Source organism: Acanthopagrus latus, chromosome 19 (assembly GCF_904848185.1).
Source record: "Acanthopagrus latus isolate v.2019 chromosome 19, fAcaLat1.1, whole genome shotgun sequence".
Lineage (NCBI taxonomy): Eukaryota > Metazoa > Chordata > Actinopteri > Spariformes > Sparidae > Acanthopagrus > Acanthopagrus latus.
In genome coordinates, this window is record NC_051057.1 from 9,972,896 (window position 1) to 9,991,909 (window position 19,014).

Sequence of the window (19,014 nt, forward strand, 5' to 3'; positions counted from 1 at the left end):
AGATAGGTCCTTGACTCATTCACCCTCTTTGCTTAGCCAGTGAGCTCCACTGCTGACATCTTCACCCGAGAGTAATATTTAAACCTTGAAGCAACTCGTATGATCATATGGCATGGAGGAATCTATAATATAAAGTTAATTGGCGAGAAAGTAAAAATTAGATTATGTTTTATGACTGCCTTGTGAAAATTACAAGTTTGATAATAATAGGCCATTTGCAGGTTGGTTATTGAATGTGGATTCTTTTTTTATTGTTTCAGCGCTGGAGGGAGATACAGCGTCAGAGAGGTTTTGCTGAGTTACAGCACAGCACATCCCGAAAAGTAGTTCTAACCTAATTGATTATAATCAGCTCGCATTTTGTTTTGCTACCGCTAACTTTTACCTTTGTCTTGTGTCCCTGCCTAGAATAAACAGCAGTAAAGTCATGGTAATGCAGGTGATACTGGGAAACCTCTGAAGCTCTGCACAATGCAAATACATTTTTACAAATTTATACATACACACAGAACAAACTGTGTCTTTCCTCTGACCTATCCTTTCTCCTAATACCACTTTGTACAGGCAAGAGGCTATGGTCCGATACCCTCTGTTGCTTCAGCTGGAAGATATATAGTATGTCAGTTTTACATCCATAATCCAACCCTACACCCTCTGAATCCAAGTTTCTCACATTAACTCAGACGGCGCTACATTTAAACTCAACACGAATGAGAATTAAACTTACCAACATGGTATTGGTTTGTCTTTCCACAATCACCTGTAAGATAAGGGCTTGAAAATTGAAAATCTATTTTTTCTTTTCTTTTCTTTTCTTTTTCTTTCAATGGTGATATGCTGTGGTTTCTCTCTTGTGACAAATGTACCTATTGTGTAAGATGTGTAAATATATTGGTTCTAAGCGCTGTTGTTTAGGCCCACTGCCGATTTACAACTCTTTCATACACCATGCCGTGTCTTGTCGCTCCTGAAGTCATAGTCCTGGTAAATCACCTCTGTAATGTATCACCTGTTGTAAAACTGTCCTTAGTTGTTCTTGGATCTCTGATCTCTGATCCGAGATCCCGGTCCAGGCAAACTCTAGGGCCACCAGCTCAAATGCTAACTGAACCATGAGCTAATTAGCTAGCTACATCCGAGGATAGAGTAGCAGTTGTTTGTTATTCTGGTGATATGCTGCCCCTGTGTTTTTGGAACTTCCTGTGAATGTAGGCCTTATTTAACAAATTAGACCTTTAAGGTATAAGGGACCTGATAATTTCAGGTATAATGTGGCTTGACTGCTCAAGCAAACTCGCTGACAGATTTCCGACTTGTTTCTACTAAAGGTTTCCTGACTGATGCACAGTCAAGCAACAAATTGTTACCTGTGAGCCAATGCAGCTTAAAGACCTCTATAGGGTGCCACAGAGGAGGTCTTAAAATTGCTGCAGCATGTTAAAACCTAAATTAAGGAAGTAGATTAACCTCTAAAGACTCTCACTTGTGAGCCTTTAAATGATTTTCCATTTTCTTCCTCCCTGTCTGCCAGCTGACATACAGCTGGTATCAAATGAGGCTAAAACAAACAGGAGGTATTTGCAGTTCCTGTTTGCCCCAGATCTGATTTGGTGAAAATGTCATTCTTTATCCTTCTAAGAGTGTACTATTCAATAACTTTCTAAAATTGGCTCAATATCAGACGGCTGCTGTTCTTGTGAGTGCCTTGTTTTCCTTCTCCTCATCCCTCCTTTCTCTCACTCAGCTAATGAAGGCCTCGTGGCCCACTGTTATTAAAATTACACCCTTGCCTCTGATATTAATTGGGTCCGTAATAAGGAATGCGTCGGATTCATTATTTAATTGCAAGGGCACATTTGGAATACAGTTTCTGAAATGTATTTTTAATGAAAAACACTACATCCTGACCTAATCATATCAACCTTATTCTATCTAATTAAGGATGCAAAAAATCATTAGAGTTGCAAAATATTAGTTTCGGCTCTGTCGGGCTGCTCCTTTGCTCGCCTTCATGAATATATTTTTTTTCCTGCCTGTGATAAATAGTTAATGAGGGAAAAATGACAAAAATTTGCATGTAGGCAAATTAGTCTAACAGGGATATGTCTTTGCTGAGTTAGGAAAGTGACCCTTTTCACAGGAGAAATTGTTCCAATAATTATGAAATAATGGCAAGGCCCATCTTATTTTGATGAAAAATGGCCAGCTTGAATAATGTAAAAATCATAAAATGCAATAACCCTAAATTCTCATCATGCTGGAGAACGTGTTAACGTGTTAGCATTTTATCAGTTTAATAACGGCAAATTAGGGACAATATGAAGTATGCTGTAATTGTTGCTGTGGAGGGAGATATGCAGTAATGCAAGGATGATTTAGCAGTGCCACCACAGCAAGAGGCCATCAGCGGCTAAATGAAGCATTTTCTTAATCACAAACTTTGGGGGTGTAATTTCGTTCAAAGTCTCCAAACATTGGGAGGTTCAATTTTCTCCCAATAAGCAGGTCCATCACCATCCCATTAGCAGTAGTGTAGTCACCTCTTGGAGCCGGGGTTGCAGTTCATTAAGGCTTACAAGACAGGTGTAAAAAAGTAGACTTTAGGCTGTTTCAGGGTCTAGCGGTCGTACTCAGGAGGATCTACTGGCAGAAATGTGTTTCAGTATTCACAATTATGTTTTCCTTTGTGTGTAATCGGCTTAAACTGAGAAGTGTTGTGTTTCCACTACCTTAGATTGAACCTTTTATATCTACAGAGGGCACGTGTCCTCTTGCACTGCCATGTTTCCCAGAAAGACGAACCAAACACTGGCCCCAGAGAGGGACTTTCACCTTTTTCTCATTTTTAGGGTTACACATAACATAAATCATACCTCACGACTTCAATATAACATTGTTAGACAGTTTCAAGTGTGTAAAATATTCCCCTTTCGACTAAACATCATCTTCTGCACAGGAAGTGACTTCACCTTCACCTGCTTTGTCCAGTAAAAATTCTGGTTTCTATTCCAGCAAGATTTCTATGAAGGCACATGGTGCTCAATAAAGCTTGGCACAGCGGATTAACACTGTTCAACACGAACTTGTCAGACACCAACTGATGAACTGCAATCATTATTCCCACTTGTCTGACAAATTCCAAGGGATACAATCTTGTTTTTTTATTAATGGTAATCATGTAATCATCAGTTGAAACACTGTCAATCACTACTTGAGTTGTTTCTGTGTAACGTCTGCCTCTAATTGTGTTTGTAAAGATGCAGATTACATCCTTTCACACTGTGGGGAGTAGACCTTCAAATGTGTTATAGTTTTACTGAGGAGAAGTTGTTTTTCTGGTGATTAGATTTTCCCAATCCTACAAATGTTAACAGCCTTGTCCCTGGACAAAACATGTTTTGGATTTACTTGAGCTTGTTTTACTCCCCAGGAAGGCGAAATTGTGCATCATTTCTCAACAACCAGTCCGCCTTACACTGGAAACAGAGTCTACTGTAGTTTCTGGTTCCATTTTACCCCCATGAACTTGTGCAAGCAAAGAGCAAGGGAGTTAATGAACAGCGAGCGATGTGTGCCACTAACAAATCCTAGAGAATAAATTAAAGGGGGCTGCAGTTTGATCGCTGTTCCATTTCCCTTATCTGAACAAGTCACATTTTCAATCATTATGCAAAGATTTCTACATCGGGCGTAGGCTCGCTGCTAATACACTGCCCTTCCCTGTGTCATCACCATCGACCTACGCTGGGGCTGTCAGACACGCGACAGCCTCTCCCCAGCAATAGTAATTTCATGGGGACATGCATTTATGCCAACTAGAACCCTGCAGTCCCCACGACACCAGGTTGTCCATATGAAGAGAATGCACGGTGTGGTATGTGCATATGCATCCCAGTATGTGTGTTGATTGAGCAGTCTCTCTTTAATGAAATATCTTCGGAAATTGGTTTCCACAGACTAATCAGGCAGCCCGCTAGCCGAGTTTCTGTTTTGGTAATTATCTTGTACTAATTAGAATGAAGCTAAAGACCTCTGAGATGAATTCTCAGCTTTCTGAAATGTAACTAAAGAAAATGTAATGATATAAAATGAGCCTGCTCTATACATCCTCTCGGACCTAATATCTTCGTTGGAATGACCAGATTGAATGTGCTATTGATGAACAGCTCGACATCGACATGGCTGCCATTTAACGCTCCTTTCAGAATCAGACCCTTTCCTTCAGCACCGCAGCACAGCAGATACCTCCCGGGGTTACAAGCAACCACACAGGCCAATCTGGCAGATTAGTATCAGTGACCTTTTGGCTCGTGCTCTCGTTAAGAAAACATCCATTAGCCCAATTAATCTCCGAGGGTTTGAGGAGGGGAGCATTGTCCTCTACAGGGAGACAGGAGAGGCCGCAGTGTGCCGAGATGCTTACCTTGCGCCTCTCCCCATTGAAGCCTCTCCACTGCTCCGCCTTCTTGACGATGTAGCTCAGCTCCTGGTTGGACAGCTCCAGGTCCTGAGGCAGGAAGTAGGTCCCCTCCTTGGCCGTCAGCCGCTGAAAGACGTCCAGCATGCGGCCATCGTTGTGGAATCTTGGGAAACGTGGCGAGAGGAGAAGAAGAAGTGGGGGGGATTCATACTGAATCACTGTCTGTTCCCTGTAAAGGTCACACAGGGTCAAATGTCAAAGTCAGGGAAAAGCGACATCTTTGCCTCGTGTCAGAGATGATAATTATGGATAGCTCTGCAGTTTCCTCCATGCTGAACAGCACTGTGTCTTATTTATTTATTTTTTTTCTGTCATATTGGCTGGCTTTTATGGAACAGGTCAAATCACAGCGATCCCAACTTGCTGGAAGAACACATGAACCCTTCTATTGATTACACAAAGCGTGTTTGCCGTGTAAGTATAATACATCAATTCCAACACAATGAAAGAGCAAAAGGAATCAAACAAATTGGCCTGTGAGTGGGAAGCACTTTGTTAACACAAGCCGGCTGAAGCGGTGTCTGCGCTTGTGTGTCTGCGTGGTCGTACATCTGTTGGTGTGTGGGAGTCAGATCCTGGGATATTCTTCAGTGTTAATGCTGAGCTTCAAAGATGGCAGATGCAACGGACGTGCTGGTTGCAGCTGTGTCTGGAGAGACCGGCCTGAGTCACAGGAAAACGGTCGGTGCAGCAGAAGGCGTATTGATTCATACCTCCAGATGAGCGCGCATCACCAAAGTGTTATTTTTCTTTTGCCACACAAGGGTGCATGCAGCCAACCCCTAAAAAGAATCACCATGTCTGTAAACAAATGCCTTGGCTGACCATCAAAACCAGAAGACCTTGTGCCCTTCCATAGAGATTCTAGTCTGTCAGAGGGTAATCAACTCTCAAATAAAACCAACATCAAGGAGGCCGGGATTTATACAAGAAGCTGGTACGGCGCTTTGAACTCAGCATCATTCCCCAGCGCTCTTGGGAGCGGGATGTTTGTAGAATCTTGACCTCAGACACAGGAATAGCATGCATTCATTTTCATCCTACACTTGAATTGTGCTTCTCATTCATTTATGCGGTCTCTTCTCTTGGAGGAATTCACCATCTTTTTTATCTTTGTGCTTCAAAAACTGGCTCATTTCCTTCGTGTTTGGAAGTGCCCTGAATGTAAGTATGTGTTGCTTATATCTGGACTATGACCTGGATGATCAGGCTCCCGTCAGCTCTTCTTTGGCACAGGGGTCACCTTAAGGACACATTTCCACTGAGTATTCATGACAGCATGACCATGGTGGATAAAAGGGGAATGGTATTTTTGTATTGTAAACCCACGTACATTAAATATATGTTCAGGCTTATTTCAACAATTACACTCTGCTTTCTGTCTTTGACAGAACTAAATCACTGAACATGCTCAGTATTACTGGGTTGTTGCCAAACAATAGAGGAATGTCTTATCATGCATCATTGCACAAGTTTGCATGTGTGTACTGTACCCACATCCTACAGTTTAAACAGATACTTAGGAATAATCAGCCAAATCCGTCACTGATCACTGCTTTTTCAAGGAAAAATAAATTGATTGCTTCTTAAATCTTGTAAAATTCATGCACACTCACCAGCCACTTCATTCATAAATCATAACTACTAGATTTCAAATTTTATAATCACTGATGATTAATACCCAATATAGAGAGTCATGAATTTCAGTGTGTTCAGGTATCTTTTAAAAAGTCAATACAGGAGTGTAAACTAATATCCCTCTCACACACACACACACACACACACACACACACACCCATCAGCACTCTCCTCCTTCATGCTCCTCAAAGAAACTGTGCAGAGCAGCAGATTGGAGCTCACCTGCATCAGCCATGAATGTATCTGGCTGATCTTTCTCTGATAAAAGTGTTCATTTTCTGATAACAGACAATGATAGTTGCCATGACCAGCCAACCAAGATGCATCTCCCATCGTGCGTTAAAAGCAAAAATTTAACCGCGGCAAAATCTGTGTGGGACATATGAGAGCTTCTGGGTGAAACAGGGGAAAAAAATGATCACATTCTCTTCACCTTCTGTATTTTTTATATGAAAAAATAGGAAAGCTGGTAACAGCATCACTGTAATGTTTATAATATTCTGCCCCTCTCATGTATGTGAATGAAACTCAATATAATAGAGTCCAGTTTAACAACACTGCAAACTACAAGCTCCATAATACACAAGTAGTTAAAGGAATACCTCACACTGTCAATCAAAACTGAGTATAATTATCTTTTTTAGAGTCAGCGTTTATGGCTGAGTTGCACAATTAAATGAAATCTCAATTAACAAACTGCAGAAGCTTCAATGTTTTTTTGTTTCTTTTAACGAAGGTTTAATGTGTGACAAAACAGAATCATAATGAAGTCCTCCAGTGCTGCAGAGATGCCCTGGCCTGTGACTCTTTGATTGGTTTTTCAGTGCAAATTAATATTGTGATGCAAAAATGACCATCCTCACTCACCCCGAATCACATTGCAATTGTAATATTGGTCAAAATAATCTCCATAATCACTGGATCATATTAGATTGTACAAGTGTACCTAATGAAATGGCCGGAGAGTGTACATGAATTTTACAGTATTTTTTTGTTCAAGAAGCAGTAATACATTACTGATTAGGTGGATATTGGATATAAACATGCAAACTTGTGCACTGAGTGCCCTTCTACACAGACACCTACAAAAAACAGTAAGTTTGTAAGGCAACACAGGCGAAGTCATTTTTTTTTAGTCTTGAACCTTGTAATCGTTTGGATGTAACTGTGCCACTATCAACCTAACGTCACCCTCTTGAGTGTTTGTGAAGTTTCAAAGAGGATAGAGGTGTAAAACACATCACTGATGTGTATTTTTTGCAGCCAGTGAATAAAGGCTGCCTAAAATGTAATTAAAAAAGGATAACAGTCCATTCTATCTATACATATAGCCCGAGGCATTTTTTTAGAAATAGGTCACGCTCTGTGTCAGAGCCCCTTCCTTGCAGCCAATAGGAAACTGTAACCCATAAAATTATCAGCCTTGCTTCAGCCTCGTGGCCTACATTCAATACAAACCCGTGTGGCGGTTGAGTGGCAGAAGTCATTATTCCCGGCTGCTGTTTTAATATTGTCCATTTAGCTGGCGCCCGATAAGCGTCCCGCTTACTGAAATTAGATGGCACCCTCTCCTCGGCCGCCAATCTCAAACTGATTAATTCAATAAGGGTTTTCTTACATTTTGAGCCGTTAATGGAATTTGGTCTTATATGAGGGTGGAAGAACACACCTTGGATGAATACTGAGTTACATTATTCAGTAATTTATCACCCACCCTTCTACTTCTTCCTTTTTTTTCTTTTTTTTTTTTAACATCCATGCTGCAAAAAAATATGTCCCTCTATTATTCAGAAAGTGCAATAGTCATCTTTTAAGCTGGGATTTTGGAACCTTCTGTTACTACAATGTATGTTTAAATCTGCCCTCCCATTGCAATGCAGTGTTAATCACCACTGATTTTCTAAAACTGAGAAAAAGTGGAACGTGTGATTCAGCAGTTCAGGATCAGGCCCTCTTAATCTCGCCTGTGAGAGATTCACACTTCCCTGTTCATCCCCACCTATCAAGGAAGCCTCAGACAGCTTTATAGAGGGATGAGGGCTTAGCAGAAAAGAAAAAAAAATCAGAAAACAGTCTGAGGTGCTAAAACATAATACAAGCCTAGCAAGTAAATGCTTCAGCATGGCTGACCTCAATCTGCAAGACATGAGTGGAACACACAGTGCATTATAATGGAGTATGTGTGTTCACCACCATGTATATGCAGGCCATTTCAGTATGTATGAAACCTGCAGTGATACCAACCATGCAAAACATTCAGCCTAATCGGATAATGTAAGGGGGTTATGTGTTCACGCTATATCAAAACACATCTAACTTTTGAATTAGAAACGCTTTCAATTTTCCAACCAATTGCAGAGTATGGTATGTTCAAAAAAAAAAAAAAAAGGCAACTGTGCTGTGCGTGTGTGTATTTCTGCATTCGTGTCGGACAACTCAGTGTGTGTTTGTGTGCCGAAGTGTGAGGTTGATGCATAACTGCATAAGTAATTCCATGCGACTATAAAATCAAAATGGATTAAATCAACATTTGTTTTCATTTTCTGTTGTTTTTTTTTTTGTGCTTTTCTGCGGACAGAGGAGGGGATGGTGGATCTGGTGGATGGGGTGAAAGCATAGCGCGGGGCTGCGGGGGTGGAGGGTTTGTAGTTATTTCTGAACAGGTGCCTGAGAATAGTAGGCTGGTGAGGGCCGGGGTGTTTCAGAAAGGGTTTTCCTCTTCATTGGCAGAATGTCCCTACAGGCTGCATCGATTCAAAAATACCCAAACGATAATTCAGAGCTTGAGCCGTGTTGTGATGCTTTTTGAGCTGTTGGGAAGGTCAGACATGGAGATCAAAGTCAGTGGGGAATGAGCATTGTGGAACCAGAAAGGAACTGGATTCACTTCTTGATTGTAAACCCACCGTGACGTCACCCATCAGTCTGTTGATTACAATTCTGAAGCCTTGAGTTTGGCAACATGGTCGTCGCAATCTTGTTTTTCAAGACAAAAGTTACCATATTTGAACAAGAGAATGGAGGATAGGGAGAACCAGAGTGCAAGTCGTGATTGTGACCTGTCAATCACTGGCTAGCCACGGCCAAGAGCATACCCTGCTTTTATTGTCTATGTTACTCTAAATGGTATAATCATTTCTTAAATGAACACATGCTTTATTGATGATGGCTTAAAACCAGCCACTGAGACCATAAACTCATTACGAGGATGATTCCTGAGGTAATAAATCATGTGAGAAATAGGGTCATTTTCTCATAAGCTTACATGCAATTAGACATATTTTTGAAACCAGTGAGTCACATACTACTGGCCATTAGAGAGAATTCAGGTTCAAGCCACTTTTGCATTGGCTTTACTTTCATGCCCTGAAGCAACATCCATATTTTCATTGAGTCACTGGCTCATACAGTTAACTCTATAAATGCAATTGGATGAAGTCATTACCTTCCTGTGTGTCTCACCTGAGCAGGTAAATGAAGAGGATGGTGATGGAGAGCAGGAAAAGGACCATGTAGAGGAAGAGAGTGATGATCACTCCCGCTGTGCCTGATTGGTCAGCTCGATAGAAGTGCCAGTAAAGCTTGGCTGCGTCACCCACTGGTGTGTCTGGGCTGTAAGCGAGACGCTGTGGAGACAGAGATTGAAAGAAAAATAGGGGGAAAAAAGGACAAATCTCTAACTGTTGGATGTATAAGACTGGACATTTGCAATATGGCGAGGCTCTCGCCCAGGACAGAGATCGATCAAAGGAAGATCACATGATGGCTCAGGGACAAAGTTTCACATGCTGGTCAGCTGGTGTTGCTCTCACTCTCTTGTGTTACATTACTGACTTTTTAAAACCACAAATACAACAAAGACATGAAATTAGAAGAGAAAGCATATATGTATATCACCATTACAATGCCCTTTAACTAGGATTCAGACAGTTCTGTACTTCCTGTCAAATGATTCACAACTGTGAACAGTGAAGATCATTTCAGTCTCCTCGCTGACAAAATCCAACCCACTGCCAAAAAAGACACCCATCTAACCTTGCACATTTCCTTTCTCACCCCCACCCCCCCCCTTTTTTTGTAATCTAAAGTCACTTTGCCAAGATAAAGTGAACTCCTATTTAAAGTGCACAAGTGTCCAAGTTATTTTTAAGTGACTTACCCCGAGGACGGCGTCCACTGCAAAGACCGCCAGGGGGTCGAGGACTGTCCACACTCCCTGAGCCATGATAAACTTTGACGTGAAGGAAGGGAGTGAGCCAAATATCTGTTGACAGCCCCATCTGATCAGAACCAGCAGGAACGTTACTGCGTTCAAGGTCAGGGGACCCACCACCACCATCGCCAGCTCCTCCCGGGTGTGGAGCAAAGAGCTCTGGTATACGAGGTCCACCGTGTGTGCGTGGAACTGGAATCTGGCGGCAGAGGAAACGGAGGCGGGTGACGTGCGTGTGGGTAGACTAGAGTGTTAAGTGTGTGCGTGTGTCAATATGCATGTAGTAGTGGTTTATGATGCCTTGCAGCTCAAGGGCAACTGGTTCTAGCGAATCACACACCATGCTATATTATTTGTGGTTGATTCTATCATATTTAATTAGTTTGATGACAACCTACACTATTATTGGCTGTTTTGCTATATATATATATATATATATATATATATATATATATATATATATATATATATACATTTTATTTTAAAAAGTAAAATGCATCAAAAAGTTGTGACAGACGGTTTCAACACCTGTGTTCATACCAATCAGATGGAAACTTGCCAGATCCCCCCCACCATTGTAAGTTAGACTCCCCCATTTACAGCAAGCCTCATGAGTTCCTTAATCTTCCCATCAGTCATGTGGAGGTAGAGCCAGTGGTGGGAGAGGAGAGGTCCAGTTTTTGCTCATTAATTTCCATCTGATTTGCTCCAAGAGTCAAGCGTCTCTCAGATTCCGTCCATTAATCTGACAGTGGAGGTCCATCGGCGTTTTAACTGAGGCACATCTCCTAACACACAGATTCAATCCTCCAAAAGTCCTTTCAGAGCGCAGAGATTAGCTCGCCGGTATGACCAGTGCAGACGGAGGAGCTTGATGTTATTTCTAACAGTGTAGGCTTCTAGTTTACAGATAAATTGTGGTGTTAAATCTCATATCAGGAATGACAGGGGGATATTTCATTCATAGCGAATCTTGATATGATATGATGAAACTTTCCAGTTTAATGCATTTTGTCACTGGCAGCATTGTCCCATTTGAAATATTGAGGGTGGCAGCATCATTCCATATTAAATCAATTTTGGTGTCTCCTCAAATGTGAGATTGTGTTAAAATATCCAAACTGCAGGTGCTATTTCTGGGCAATGTGGATCTAGACCAGTGGTGGAAAGTAACTAAGTACATTTGCTCAAGGGACAATATAGAGGTACATGTTCTTTATGTGAGTATTTTCATTTTATGCTACATTATAGTCCTACTCCACCACATGTCTGAAAGAAATATTGTATTTTGTTCTGCATACTGTTCATTTGAGATTTACTAGTTCAATCTCTGAACCCATCGGCTGCTGCTGTTGTCAGCGGATATCTGCTCTAAGACTCCCCCTTCATGCGCTTGTCATTGTTTGCAGTCTGATTAGCGACTTGGGGCACAAGAATGGGGTTCAGAAACAACTCTTTGTTTGCATATGAACGCAGACAAATCAAGCAAAGGTAAAACAAATCTGAATCATCATCTTACGATGGCAGTGGCGGACTCAGAATGTTTGAGGGGCAGGGGCGAAAAAAAAAAAAATAGAAAACGGCACCAGCGTGCAGAAAGGGCACTTTCGCTGCATTTTTTTCAAACATGGGGGTGCACCGCTGAGTCCACCGGTGGCTCCAAGACTGTTTCTCAGCCAATGTACTCTGCCTTTTTTGCTCTCAATGTGGACTTGACATGCATGCAACCAAAGCCGGCTAGAACAGGCCTGGTTAATGCTACTTGGACTACAAACAGACTACATATGGAAAACCAGAGAGCTTTGGATACCAAAATGTCATCACAATCCTCATTCATATGCAGATGAACTTAGAGGTCACTAATCATTTAGCAGATTAGATTTGTTAAAACCTATAATAATTGTTTATTAAATAATTATTACCATTTAGTACTTACACATTGTAACAGAGTGCACCTAACAGAACAATAGTAAATGTTGACCCTAACTGACCCAGATATCAAAATGCATCTTACAAAGTGATGCATCAGCAGTAAAAGTTAAATAATACAACAGAATATGTACTATTTACTATTCAGTTTTCATCAAGTGTAAACTGTAAGACTACTTTTACTTGTGTCATTGTGTAAACAAAAGAGAAAAACACAAGGAAGACTAGAGAGCTCATAGGTGACTGAGTGACACTGGGGCCAGAGCCTCTGTCGCTCCCGGGCACACTTCGCTGTCCGCTAATGTCCAAGGGGTGCATTATGGGGTAGGAGGAGGCAAAAGAGAGAAAGAGTCAGAGAGGAGGGAAAAAAAAGAGAGTGATATAAAAACAAGAAGGGAGGGAGGCCTGTCATCACACTAGCCTCTCTGGCTGTCACTCGGCCTCTCTCCGTCTCTCCCTCTCTCTCTCTCACTGGGCACCACCAGCTCTGGCCATCGCATGGAGAGAGAAATGCTCGGAGGGAGAGCTGCAGATTCGGACATGTGGAAGTTGTCATCCGACGTTGACCCCCTCTGTTTTCGCATTTTTGTTTTTTCACCTCCCATCCACCCCCTCAGTCCATCCTTTTTCTTTTTTTTTTTTCTAATTCAGCCACATTTCTTTCCCTCCCCTCAGCCCTCTTCTATCACTTTTCCATGATTTAACGGGCATGATGTTTGCACCCCCATGTTATCGTAATAAAAACCTGCTTGTACGCATGTCTGCAGCCAGCTTGTTTTATTGTGATGAATTAAATCAGCACCATATGCCATTGAGATGTGATTTAACAGTTCTGTGCTATCTTATTGCTGTTTATTATCAATGCCGTGCACCAAAAAATAACAATAAATTCCTTCCAAATAATGTAGCCTTTTGGGACTTGAAGCCGTGTGGTGAAATCAACAAACTCCCCCAGCAATGGTTTGTTAATATTGAGAGAGTCTTGTTAAAATGTTAATGGGGGGATTCCAAACAGATGATTAGGGCGTATCCAGTGTGTGTTTGCGCGCATGTTTGCCAGCGCACACACTCAGAACTCGCTGCACATCCTCTGCTCCTTTGCCTCTCCACATCCCATTTCACACAAACCTTACTTTGCATGTGTGTGAGTGTGTGTGTGTGTGTGTGTGTGTGTGTGTGTGTGTGTGTGTGTTCGAGCTTGCTTGTTGTGTGCGTCTGCAGTATGCCTATGCGTTCAGCAGTAATCTATGTATGTATCTGCCCTCCATGTAAATGGATTTATGTCAGCAGCGATGTGTGTGTTCAGAAAAGTGTCTACGCGGTTCTGCTCTGTGTGTGTGAATGTGTATCCATACGCTTTCCCCCCACCCGTGTGTGTGTGTGTGTGTGTGTGTGCGTGCGTGCGTGTGTGTGTGTGTGCTTTCAGGGCGATATCAAAGGAAGCAAACTCACTTGTTGACAGGAACTGCTATGGCCTGGAGGTAGAGCCACTGGCTGCAGTAATGCAGGTAGAGCCTCACAAACCACATCAAAGCCAGCAGCGGCATAATGAGGCCGAGCTGCCTAACAGAGCCACGCCAGCTACTATGCGGCTGTTGTTGCCGTGGTAACGGTAGGCCCAGCTCGGACGGCAGCATACGGAGGGCCAGGCGGGCTCGGTCGGACAGACGCGAGCGGCGGGAGCCAGATCCGGTCGGTGCTGATCTGTTTTCAGACAAAGGACAATCAGACTCAATAATCATATTGCCTATCCTAAACACAATGGCGTACAGTACATGAGCGTCACACTTAAAATGTTAATCAACTCACATGAAGCGGACCTCACTAGAGAAATACAAAGGTTAGTGACCGTAGATTGACCTGCTTGTAATTTTGGATTCGGTGCAAGGAGTTTTCTTTGCATCGCACTGAGCATTTGTTTGCTCTCATCAGACGCATGCAGTAAATAATAGGTATTTGAATACTACATTTTCCTAATGCTGTATTCAAATCAGTGCACATTCGCACATGCACACAATTCTAATCACACACATACACACACAAACAGATAGGAATCCCTTCTAGCGGTGCTCAGCCTCCCTCAGCACCTCTGCCTCCTCTGTGCCGCCCTTTGTCAGGCCTGCTCAACTATTCCCTTTCATATAGAGGGCACAGATGGAACAGAGGAGAGGAGAGGAGAGGAGAGGAGAGGAGAGAGAAAATATGTTGACTGACAAACTAGCGTCAAAAATATCCTACACATCATATGTATATATGTACACTGTATAGCAAGTCTATGTGAATAGTAAAATAGTGTGCATCCATTTATTATAGTTTGAGTGTGTCAACACAAGCAGACTCTGATAACCTCCATCGCCTGGCTGACAGTAATTAGCACAAGGCTAAAGTAGTAGGTACACAGTAGAGTTATGGTTAGCATCACAGAGTGTGACTTAAGGCCTTTGCCTGTGGACATCCCTGTGTCTCACCACTGTGTCCCAGAGCACAGTTGGAATTCACTTTGTAGTGGGTATCTGGGGAAAACGGTGCATTGCCTAAAGAAGAAAAACAGAAAAAAAAACACAGAAAAAACAAAACAAACCAGAATCAATTGTATTGCCCCCCGCCCCACCACCTCACCAAATAATTAGGCTCCCCCTTGCATCAAAATGCAGCATTGTGTTTTCTCCTGCTTGTGTTGCCGCAGAAATACGAACCGACACGCAGTTGCGTTTAAAACAAAAAAAAACGGGAGATCATCTTCGCCTTTTCTGTGAGGTGGGCACGCTCTCTGAAGTGTTAAATTATTTGAAGTTATCAAGTTCCTCGGCGGATGCCCACAAGAGCAGTGGTGTAGCGTGTGGTACACGTGGGAGAACTCGACGTTCATTCAGAAAATGCTCAGTCAACAGTTTGAGCTGATAAATATTCATAGCCTGTCTGAAATAAACCAGAGCAGAGAGGATAAACATCTGTCACAGGAGTCAGTTACCGGTCAGTTCTGGGGTTGATATTTTAAAAGCTCACGCATCCCAAGTGATCCAGTGTGTGTGTACGATATACACTGTATATTTCCTGTGTGAGGTCAGTGAGATGCTGTACATAAAAGATAATATATGCATAAGAGAAGTAGGGAGAATTGCATTGTATCTCTTGCTCTTTCATTACATGCCATCATGTATGCACAAATGTGTGTCTCTGATCCTCTATTATGATTTTGACAAAGGCACGTCCATTCTGTTGCAAGCTTTATCACCACTTGCTCCTCTCTGTGGTGTAAAACTGCTTTTCCGCATGTCTGCAAGAGTGGAATTACAGAGTAGACAGAAAAGCAGTGTGTCACAGACACAGGCAAGATGCTACCCTGTCAAGTGACATTAAATGAAAACGGCAAATACAACCTGACGCCCATCTTTCATATAATGAAGATATTGATGATGCATGAAAGAGGAATATTTTTAGACGTCTTCGTGCGGTGGCCTCTTCCAAAGGAAACTGGTAACATGATGTGAAATCTGTTATCACCACTGAATTGATTTCATTATGGCACCTCCAATTACAAAAGTACAATGCAGAAAAAGAGGAGAAGGCAGGGGGTGGAGGTGTGGGCTTTTTATCTTGCAGGAACGAAGGATGTTTCATTCCAATATCACAGCTTGTCCCCTGAACGACTGATAGCATGTGGCGTAGCGGCCCACAGATGAAACTAACCATTTCAACAGGCATGCATTGGCACATAATACTATATTTTAATTGTAGTTTAAACGATTCTGTGAAATCTGGGCCAGGAGCTGTTCCCTCATTATCTTTTGATATGTTTGTTGTTCATTCCAATGTCATCAAAGCACGTTGCAAAAGGACTCATCATCCTCCTTAAACCTTGCCACAGAGTGCCAAGGCCTGTAAATCACATTTAACTAGCATATATCTGTCAAGCACTGGAGCAAGTACCATCTCTTGGACTGGTTTTCCCAGGCTGCGTCCCTCAACATTGTACGGCACGACAACAAACGAGGAGCTGTGTTCTTAAAAATAGTACAAAGTGAATAGCAAGTATGGACAAGTATTAAACCTTTAAGACGGCATGAGTAATGAGAGATAGAGGAGCGGAGGGAGGGTTGGGGTGGGGGTAGTACAGTGGGGTGTTACATTTTAAATAGCAGATTTATGGTGAGGAGGCTCCAGGGCCAAGGAGAGTGGAGGTAGCCCTCAGAATCCCTCCGCATTTGCCCTGATGGCTTAAACCCTCCAGTCTAAGGCCACTTAAAGTATTGGACTTATCCCTTTATTTTGAGGATTAAGTTATTTTCTGTCACTTTCTTATTTGGGCCACGGGCATTGTTTATAAATGCACTAAAACCACACATCCCTTTCCACGGAGTCGAACAATGGCTTGCTGTCGGGGATATGAAGAAAGCAAAGATACAGTGTGGAAATAGACTTAAAAGATTGACAGATAAGGTGATTGTTCTCTTAGTGGCCCAGATGCACGAGTGTTGTGGTGATTATGGAAGTGTGATTATCTTAGGTGTCGAGAGATAGGACCGAAGATACCGCGTCTTTGTTTACATTTCATTTTTGGAGAATGCTGATAATGCGTTTGTTTTGGATTGTGACAGTATCTGTCATCTGTCCTCTGTAGGTTACACAATCAGTTCCTTTCTTAGGGGTTATTCAGGCTTTGAATGTAGTTGGGGAAAACAAAAAATACCCTGTTGAACTCAGTTTGCAACTTGTAAACAGATGTACATACATGCCAATTAGTGGCGCGTGCATTCAGAGTTCCAGTCTGACTTGTTTAAAGAAAAAAAAGAAGCGAGCTAATTAAGAAGAGTACTAGAAAATGTTTACATGCTTTAGATTTAAACTGTCCATGGGTGCAGCACCTCTATTCACCCTCCGTCTGAATGCTCTGTTTTTGTGCCTGTCTCTTTAAGGCCCCCCGCTGAAAAGCCCAGTCCAGATTGGTCGGCTCTCACAGGCCTGAATGGGTACCTTCCAACAACCCCTCCCACCGTCTGTCCACGTGAGCTCTGCCAGCATTTTCGTAAGCACCAGTGACCATGCTGAGGGCGTGGCTGTGTAGATGTGACATCACAACATTACGTAAGTTGTGACAGCTGGTGTGAAGACACAGTCTCTGAATACTGGCTGCGTACATTTCTTTATGAACTGAGCGTTTGAACACTTTCACTTTATTTATATAGCACATAGACCGCCTTTATAACATTTTGTGTCAGGTCATTCTCAATGTGATTATTATTTGTTTGGATAAGAGTATCTATAATTCAAGCTCCATGCACTGACTGTTTATATATGCATTCACATGCATTTACAGATAATAGATGCAGTATACAAGTTCCTGTGTAAGAACAATGTGCATATTGCACGCGCCAGTCCAAGTTGATATCATATCCAGATGCTACAGTACACTCTCACAGCAGAAACATAAAGCTTTAACTGCCTATTTACTGCATTTATGCAGAAACACATCAGTTTACGTAGTGACTGGCACAGAAGCAGGGCTTTGCGCAGGTGGGGCGAATTTAATGCAGGAAACCTCACAAAGTGGAAATCACAAAGACAGCTGCTCCCGCAAGATGTATTAAATGATAATCATTGGTTACTAAGCTAGTATCATTTTTGCAAAGCACCTTGAATGTGTGTGTGTGTGTGTGTGTGTGTGTGTGTGTGTGTGTGTGTGTGTGTGTGTGTGTGTGTGCATGTGCTCCTGTGTGTGCGCGTAGGTATATGTGTGTGCATAAAAACAAGTTGAACAGAGCAGCATACGCCCGCAAGGCTTTGAGATAATTGAGTCATTTTTATATCATCTTGAGAGAAGTTTTATTTATACTGAAAAAAAAAGTACAAAAATTTGCTTTGGATTTAACTTTGTCCTCTCTCTTTCTCTCTCACTCACTCCCCTCTTTTTTTTATTTCTATTTTTTTATACATTTTATTTGTTCCAAGAACAATTGCCTTACCATTTGGGGGCTTTATAAGCGCTGTTTTTTTACAGAGACCCTGGCAAAGCGAGAATACACATAAATGAGTTTCATTGACAAAATGGGAGCACAGTGGCAGGTATTTGGGGTGTAGTTAAAAGAGAATTATGGAATAGTGACTCAGCTGCAGAACTGGAGTCCATCATCGTATAATTAAAATAGTGTAACGATGCACCAGCAAATTATCAGAATTATTTGCAGCTGACAGGGAGTGGAGGAGAGCATAATCAAAAGCAGTGAAAAAAAAATATGTTCCACTTAATTAGGAATCCATGTTTGACTAATAGATGGCTGCTCAATTTTACAATGCGAGGGAGGTTCTCGCATGCAGGCAAGCATATCAGGGCAATGGAATGGAGAAGGCCACGAGTGCTCCGTGTTGTTCAGCTTGCAGAGGATGAGATGCAACGCTGGTAGAAATGTTGCATCAGTGATTATGTCAGATTTCATTTGAAAGCAAGTGACTGGTAAAAAAAAAAATGCACGTCAGCACCATAATGAAGAGCAGGATGTGGGATATCAGATAAAAAACAAAAAACACAACTCTTCAATTATGATCATTAGCTGTGCATACAATTGTTTCACAATCTTGGAAGGAATTGCTGGTGGTTTGTTTTCTTCCATGCTGTGAGCTCAGCAACCTCAGGTGAAGACAAGACGCTGTCTTCCAACTAAAACTATACATTATCTTACAGCTGCTGGCTGGAGCTCAATGTATCTGTAAGGCAAGCAATATCTGTCTGACTGTTATTCGCATATCTCAAGAACCA

The 19,014-nt window shown here is 42.0% G+C and overlaps 1 protein-coding gene across 1 annotated transcript in view; it reads right to left on the minus strand.

Annotated features, from left to right (window-relative positions):
- The window catches only part of ofcc1 (orofacial cleft 1 candidate 1), a 96,386-nt gene that overhangs the window by 21,317 nt on the left and 56,055 nt on the right, over nt 1-19,014 (minus strand). The window contains exons 19-22 of the mRNA XM_037080177.1: nt 13,713-13,964; nt 10,278-10,530; nt 9,581-9,744; nt 4,424-4,649 (exon numbers count right to left, since the gene is read on the minus strand). Coding sequence (XP_036936072.1) covers nt 4,424-4,649; nt 9,581-9,744; nt 10,278-10,530; nt 13,713-13,964 — 895 coding nt within the window. The remainder of the gene's footprint in view (nt 1-4,423; nt 4,650-9,580; nt 9,745-10,277; nt 10,531-13,712; nt 13,965-19,014) is intronic.